General features: G+C 37.5%; 2 protein-coding genes across 2 annotated transcripts; both read left to right on the top strand.

Annotated features, from left to right (window-relative positions):
• The first annotated feature begins 2,874 nt into the window (after nucleotides 1-2,874).
• On the top strand, nucleotides 2,875-3,502 carry LOC125230386. The gene has a single exon (XM_048135525.1). The coding sequence runs from the start codon at nucleotides 2,933-2,935 to the stop codon at nucleotides 3,500-3,502; it is 570 nt and encodes a 189-aa protein (XP_047991482.1). The 5' UTR covers nucleotides 2,875-2,932.
• A 3,214-nt stretch (nucleotides 3,503-6,716) lies between these two features.
• On the top strand, nucleotides 6,717-7,825 carry LOC125230466. Its single transcript, XM_048135608.1, has 2 exons — nucleotides 6,717-7,407; nucleotides 7,776-7,825. The coding sequence occupies exon 1, from the start codon at nucleotides 6,805-6,807 to the stop codon at nucleotides 7,360-7,362; it is 558 nt and encodes a 185-aa protein (XP_047991565.1). The 5' UTR covers nucleotides 6,717-6,804; the 3' UTR covers nucleotides 7,363-7,407; nucleotides 7,776-7,825.
• The last annotated feature ends 320 nt before the right edge of the window (nucleotides 7,826-8,145 follow it).

Genomic DNA, 8,145 nt, shown 5'->3' with positions numbered 1-8,145 from the left:
ACATAACAGCTAAGTTAGCTCAATCAATTGATTTTACACCAGAAAATGAAGACTTACTAATGGTATACACGTTTGGTTCAAATAAACCTAAAGAGATTATTAGCCCTGTGACAGAAATTTGCTTGGAAACCAAACGTGGCTTACAGAAGAGGATAAGAGTAAATGTAGTCCCACATATCGCAAATGCTATCCCAATATTGAACTTTCCAGACAAGCTATCTGTAGATGTTATAGCTGATGATGATTCATTAGGAGATATAGTTAATGTACTGATTGGAAATGATTATTATTTCTCCTTCATTAGAGGTGGTCGACACCAGATTGGCGAAAATTTACATTTAATTGATACTGACTTCGGTTGGATGTTGACAGGGAGTACAGATGGGAACATTTATGACAATGTTTTATCAATAGTAACATATTGCCAATGTCATGGACCTAGTTGCCCATACTTTACAGAACCTGACTTACCTTTAAGAAATGTTGATATGAAGTTCTTATGGGCACTTGAAAGTATTGGTATAACAGATTCTCCTAAGACAACAAGGGAAGAGGAAGCAGTAAAATTCTTTAATGATACCATCCAGTATGTAGAAGGGAGATATGAAGTAAAATGGCCATGGATACAGTTCCCTCCTGATATACCAACTAATTATAATCTAGCTTATGGAAGATTGAAGAGCCTTCTAAGGAGATCTGATATTGCGACTTTGACAGAATATGATCAGATACTGTCTGAACAACTTGAAGCCAATATCATTGAAGTTCTAGAACCTCAAACAGTACCCATATATCAGGTAAACCCACCTATTCACTACTTACCTGGACATATAGTAAAACAAGAAGGAAAAAGGGGGCGTATTGTCTATGATGCATCAGCTAAAATAAAGCATTACAAGAGCCTAAATGAGTGTATGTATAGGGGGCCTTCAATGTTAGAAGACTTAACTGCCCTTCTTCTTAAATTTAGGTGCGGAGAAATAGGAATAACAGCAGACATCGAAAAGGCTTTTCTACAAGTTGGTCTCCAAGATGAGGATAGGGATGTCACGAGATTCCTTTGGGTAAAGGATCTATCCAAAGAACCAACTGAAGATAATCTTCTTCATTACAGATTTTGTAGAGTACCATTTGGAATCATTTCAAGCCCATTTCTGTTGACAGCCACAATACGACATCATTTATCACAAGATGAAAGCCTTCTTAAAACCATTGCTGACAGATGTTACGTGGACAACCTTGTGACATGCGCGGAAGACTATAACAAAGCTACTACATTATATGAAGAAACCAGGAAAGTTTTCAAAGAACTCGGAATGAATATACGAGAATGGATGTCAAACGATAAACATTTTATGGAAACAATTCCTGAGAATCTAAGAGCACCTCAAAAGGACCGAATAAAAGTTCTTGGCCTTATGTGGAATGTGAAGAATGATACATTAGAATTGAAATTTAATGATAACCCCTTAGAATACCATGAGAAGAAGCTTACCAAAAGAGACGTTTTACGCACATTAGCAAGGGTCTATGACCCATGTGGTTTCGCTTCACCACTCATCCTACCTGCAAAAATATTCTTCCAACAGCTCTGCGAGATGAAGATTAAGTGGGATGCGAACTTGTCCTCAGAGCTCATACATAAATGGTCAAAAATATTAGCTAACCTTAAACTGACTAGAGATATTGAAATACCACGACATATAGGAAATGTAAGTCTAAAAACAAAAGCAAAATATGAACTTCATACTTTCACAGATGCTTCTATGAAAGCATATGCTGCGGTAACATATCTACGTATAGCAGGAGATAAAGAGAACAAGGTAGCATTCATTATGTCTAAAGCAAGAATAACACCATTAGAGGATCAAAAGGACTTGAAAATACCCCGGCAGGAATTATTAGCATATTTGATTGGTAGCAGGCTTATGAAGTATGTTAAAGCAAACATAGACTTACTTATTCAGAAACACTATTTGTGGACAGATAGTCTGGTTGTGCTCGGGTGGATGAAATCAAGTAAACTACTGTCCCCATTTATTACCCGTCGTGTTAATGAAATCAAGGAAAACAAAGAATTTGAATTTCGTTATGTGGATACAAATAGGAATCCAGCTGATTTGGCCACCCGGCCTGACTTGTGGGAGAGTAAAAAGGAATTATGGTTCAAGGGACCTGAATTCCTTTCAAGGATCCAGTACATTGGCCAAGTACAACAAAAACTGAAGATCGACGAGCTTTTCTTGTGGCCGGGGAGGGCCTGGACATTGTCGATGATCCAGAGATGTCAGTGGAGGATAGCGAGGTCATACCCCATGTCCAAATAGATATGGATCTTGATGGCCATGAAACTCAAGAACAGGAACACGTTATCCAAGAACAGATTGATACCAACGAAAATAAAACACATTTAATAGAAATTATAAACCTACAAAAGGAACATTTCCCAGAAGAAGTTAGTGGAAAAGAAACTCATCTGACCAGAAACTTAGGGCTGTATCTAGACGTAGATGGAATGTTGAGAAGTCGAGGACGACTATCGAATACTCGTTGGACCTATGATATGAAACACCCAATTCTTTTACCGCCAAAATCTGATTTTACTGATAAGGTTATCCGGGAGACTCACCAAGAAAACTACCATGTGGGAGTTCCGCATACCTTGAATATAATACGTGAAAAATACTGGATACTTCAGGGAAGAACACAAGTACAGAGGGTACTTAAATCCTGCAAACAATGTATTAAACAGGGTGGGGGACCATACCGTCTCCCTTCTACACCAGCTTTACCCGAGGAGCGAGTTAATTACAGTGATCCTTATACTTACACAGGTCTTGACTATTTCGGGCCAGTATTGGTAACAACAAACCTACAAAAAGAGAAACGGTGGGTATGCTTATTTACCTGTCTTGCTGTCAGAGCTGTTCACATGGAGATAGTAAAGGACTTAACAGCTGAAGAATGTTTGCTTGCTTTGAGACGTTTCATAGCATCAAGAGGAAAGCCAAAGATGATATTATCGGACAATGCACCTCAATTCAAGCTGACGTCAGAACTTCTGGCGAGCCCATATTGTGTAAAAAACAGCATTAAGTGGAAGTTTATCCCTCAACTGGCACCATGGCACGGAGGAGTCTATGAACGAATGATAGCACTGGCAAAGCATTGTATGAAGCGCACGTTGGAAAAACACTTATTGAATGATAACCAGTTACTCACAGTAGTTAAAGAGATTGAGGGAGTCATCAATACAAGACCTCTGACGTATGTTAGCGCAGAGTTTGACCGTGTGCTGAGACCAGTGGACTTCTTGAGATTAGGTAACTGCGCGATTCTCGAACCAATGGAGATAGACAACTCTGGCAAGATTACTGCCACGAAAGTAGACCTCATTGCAGGCTGGAAAAGAGGTATCATGATCTTAGGGGAGTTTAAGGATATGTTCATAAGCAGGGACCGCAACTTTGGTGCCGATGACAGACGTATGACGTCAAGCTAAATACAGAGTGTTGTTATCTAGATTATATACACTTAATCAAATAACAACTTATTAGCCTCTTTAGTTTACTGATATTCAAACTTGAGTTAAGAGTTTTTCCACGTACTGGCCACGTATAAAAACATAACTGTCTTTGTCATGTTAAAACCGAGATTGTGGGAAATGACAACCAATTTCTGTTTAACTATTTTTCATTGGTAAAATATAACCGAAATATTATTGTTTCGCTATGGAACCGTATTTGCAGAAATTTCCTTTTCTGATTTTACAAAATGAAAAAATGTACTGCTCCTGCTGTGACCAATATTTAAGAGGAAAAGCAAGTAATATAGAGAAACATTTGAAAACAAAAAAGCATATAGAACGAGAAGGAGGAAAAATGACACAGCATGATTTCAATATGGATTTAACAAAATTTATGATAGCTTCGAATATACCCTGGAATCAATTAAAAAATAAGAACTTTTCCAATTTTATTGAAAAATGCATTAGTGGAAAATATGCAAATAATGTGAGTATACCGTCAGAAGCGAACTTAAGGTGTAATTTTTTACCAAAAACATTTCAAACGACTTACGCTTCTATACGGCAAGATATAGGTAATTCATATATTTACGTAAGTGTGGATGAGACACAAGACAGACTGCAGCAAAAAATTGCAAATGTGATTGTTGGAGCTCTTAAGGAAACCAACGCGAGCAAACCACACCTTATCGCTTGTCAAGTTCTGGCCAAAACCAATAATGTTACTATTAAAGAATTAGTGATTAACTCGTTAAACAAACTGTTTGAAAGTGATACTTATCATGAAAGAGTGGCATTGTTTCTCACTGATGGAGCTCCGTATATGTTAAAAGCAGGCCGCTCACTAAACGACATTTTCCCAAATATGACACATGTAACATGTGTAGCCCACGGGCTAAACCGTGTTGCAGAGAAAATTAGAGAATTATACGATGATGTTAATGAATTAATAGCAAGTGTAAAATTAGCATTTTTAAAATCGCCCTCAAGAATGTCAGTATTGAGACAACTTTACCCTGACATGCCTCAGCCACCACGGCCCGTTATAACACGCTGGAATACGTGGATTGAGGCATGCATGTACTACAGGAAGTATTTTGATGAAATCACTAATGTTATTAATGCTTTAAATGAACAAAATGCAGCCCAAGTGAGAAGAGCAAAGTTAGCAATTCGTAAACCTAACGTAAAAGAGAACATATTTTTCATAACACAACATTGCAGCATCTTGGTTGATTCTACTAGACATATACAAAATTCATCGTTGGCATTGAGCGAGTCGTTGCGTGTGGTTAAAACTGTTACCGCAAAACTATCTAAGATTATGCTACATGAAAAGGGAAAAAACATATACAGAAAACATAAAACACTATTAAAAAAAAATAGTGGATTACAGATTATGGAAAATATGGCTGATCTGAACAACCACAGGGAAATTTGTCTCTATGAACCCTCAGAAAAAATGAACTTGTGGCGTTTATTCAAATATGCTCCTATTACGTCCGTAGAAGTAGAAAGATCTTTCTCAATTTTGAAGTGGATTTTTACTAGCACGCGATGTAACATGACTCCTAGTAGTTTAGAACAGATTTTGATTATAAATTTTGAATCGAAGTATATTATCTAAGGATATCAGACAGTTTAGGTAAGTTTGACGACCTCGGTCTCTTTAAACGTAGAGTGAAAGCTATTACTGAATCGGTGAGCTCCATCTTAGACTCTGTCTTCACTTCCCATCAGGTGTGACTAGGGTCAATCGCCGATCAGTCCATAAAAAAAAAAAAAAAATTTGGGCTGCTGTAGTAACATTGGCCACACCACAAAAACAATTTTTTTTAGGGTTCCGGAGACAGACGGATGGGCGGACAGTGGAGTCTTAGTAATAGCCCAGCGTAAGGATGTATTCTATACAGTGGGGACTTCGTAAATTTTTGGGTCAACCTTATAAGGTGTGAGGGGAAGTAGGTGGAGAGGAAAAACCACCGAATTTTTATGAAAATCCGGCGGTCTGTTTCAAAAAATTCCTCTGGAGTCCGGAGCCTATAAATGGCTCGTGGTACGTTGTGCTTATTAAACTCATATAAACGCTGTATGTGCAAGCGTCCATACGCTACGGTGACCATTTATCATCAGACTGGGCGTGTACTTGTTTACCACCGACGATATTTTTTTGACAACCCTGACCCTACCGGGTTGGTCGCGTATTTTGTATGAAGCTTCCCGCTACGCTGTGGTATTAGGGTTATATGTGGACTATATGGTGATTTTTCTCCTAACTGGCAGTTAGGAGAACAATCTTTAATCTATACTAAAAAAAAAACATACCATATTGATTGTCACTTTTCTGAAGTTTTGGTAGATATTGTCGTAAAGGACGTAAAAGATGGGTGGAAGTAATTCGATTCCCAAGTCATTACGAGAACTTACAATGGAGTGCATTGCTAGAATATTAAGTAGAAATCTTAATTCTTACTTAGATGAAAATAATGAATACGATTTTGATGATAAAGTAAGTTTTTTCACCGCTTATCATTTGTTACCAAATTTGAGATCATATAGTTGCAGCGTGATGTCAAATTGGTGTCATCGAAATGAAAAGCACGGGCTCCATATTATAATACTTATTATACCGATATTGTTAATTTTATTTCATGACACTTATTGTTTTAGATGATAAATTTTGGAGGATGGGTTCGGAATCTTGGATTGCCAGAAGTTTTACGGAAAGAGCTATTTTTAAAGTCATTGGCGTCATTTCCATCAAAAGAAATTAATTTAGATGAAGAATGGTTGACCGTCAACAACATTTGCTCCAGATGCGGTTATAGGAATTATGACCAGTGCGACCCCAATTTTCCGAATTGGCGAGAGGTTAAAGAATTATTTTGCCCTGAATGTACGTGTGAAATGTATAAAAAAAAAACAACCTTTTGTTAATATGTTGTTTTATTTAAGTACACGAAGAATAATATTTTTTGTTACAATTACATTACTGTAAAAAAAGCCAATAAAAATAATACTTGCATCGTTTTTTAATGTTAACATTATTTTTTTATGCAAATACCAAGCAGTTCTCAATATCTCATTATTAAGAATTGAGGTATTGCAATGTTATTAAAAGAACATCCTATATCGGACTAAACGTCATAATGACGTCACCGGCACCAAAGTTGCGGTCCCTGTTCATAAGACAATACCTAACAAGTCTGAGGGAAAAGCACAGATATTCCATCAAGCAACCTAGATCCACTTCTGATAAATTACCACAAATAGGTGATATGGTTCAGATATACGATGAATCTAAGAAAAGGATAAACTGGAAAGAAGGGAGGATTACCACCTTGATCAAGAGTCTAGATGGACAGTGTAGAGTAGCAAAAGTAAAGGTTGGCGACACGGAGTTTACTAGATCCTTAGGTCACCTTTATCCACTGGAAACTGACTACACCGGAGAATCTTCAGGAGCAGAAATTCCTGTAGTAGAACAGATGGAACTTACTTTACCAGCAGATCGTATCAACATAGAGTTAGATAAGATCCCGTTAGAGAATACACATCAACCAGAAAGCTGTCAAACTCAGATACAAGATGACATGAAGGTAACAAATGAAGCACATAGTCAAGAACAAGCTGAGGTGGTTCAGGGCATAGAATTGTCTTCGAATGAGTCGGAAGTTACTGATAGGCAAGAAAAAGTTCAACAAGAGTCTGAGGATACTCCACAAGACAGGGAGCTGAGTAACTCACCTGCCGAGATGAGACCAGAGCGGATTGCAGCTCAACGAGCCCGAGAGAAGATTGCTGAGTGGACACGCCACTTAGCAGCTCTCTTATAAACTTCTTTGATGTCGGGGAGTGTCGCGAATCATCGCGATCCTGTGGTAAGTTGTGTAGACTAATACTAAAACTTATACATTTAATACTGGCAACATTTAGATGACATCAGTTTGCCGCCATCGGGGAAACGAAAAATATAAAAAAATGGTGATGGCAAGAACACGTTGGTGCGAGTATATAAAGTGTAAAAGCAGTTTCTCTGGGTCCCAAAAGGCTGATTAACTTGAGCTAAGTATTAGACTAGGTTAATATGTAACTGATATGGTAAAAGTTCTAAACATAGTAATTACAAATACAAGTAAATGGGATCCCAAGTGCTACGTATGTCATGTTCATTGTAGTAGTTAACTGAGCCTAGAATCTCGAGTTAACCTTGCCTATACTTAGTGCTTATTTAATAATCTATCAACAGGCGGTGGAAACAATCTCCAGGCACCAGAGTCAAGTCGTCTTGTAGCGAAGCAACTCTTAAGCAACTCAGCGAATACCGGACGTTCAGGTAGGACTTGGAAATTATAATGATTGCCGCCAATATGTTAACGCCAAAATTCAAGTTGATAGAAATTGAATAGTTAGAACAATCATTTTAATACGTAGAAATACTCTAATTAGTAGACATTGAAATTATTTGGGCTTTGGCGACATCATGTTCATGAAATACATATTTTACACGTTTATCACATACATTTGTTGTTTCATTTCGTTTTAAAGTCGTATAATTATTCAACGGTACATGACCCAGAAGCATATGTACACATATTATGAAAGGTATTTGAATGATC

The sequence above is a fragment of the Leguminivora glycinivorella genome, chromosome 10, assembly GCF_023078275.1.
Source record: "Leguminivora glycinivorella isolate SPB_JAAS2020 chromosome 10, LegGlyc_1.1, whole genome shotgun sequence".
In the NCBI taxonomy this organism is placed as follows: Eukaryota; Metazoa; Arthropoda; class Insecta; order Lepidoptera; family Tortricidae; genus Leguminivora; species Leguminivora glycinivorella.
The sequence above is the reverse complement of the archived record's forward strand: the minus strand, read 5'-3'. Positions and strand labels throughout refer to the sequence as shown.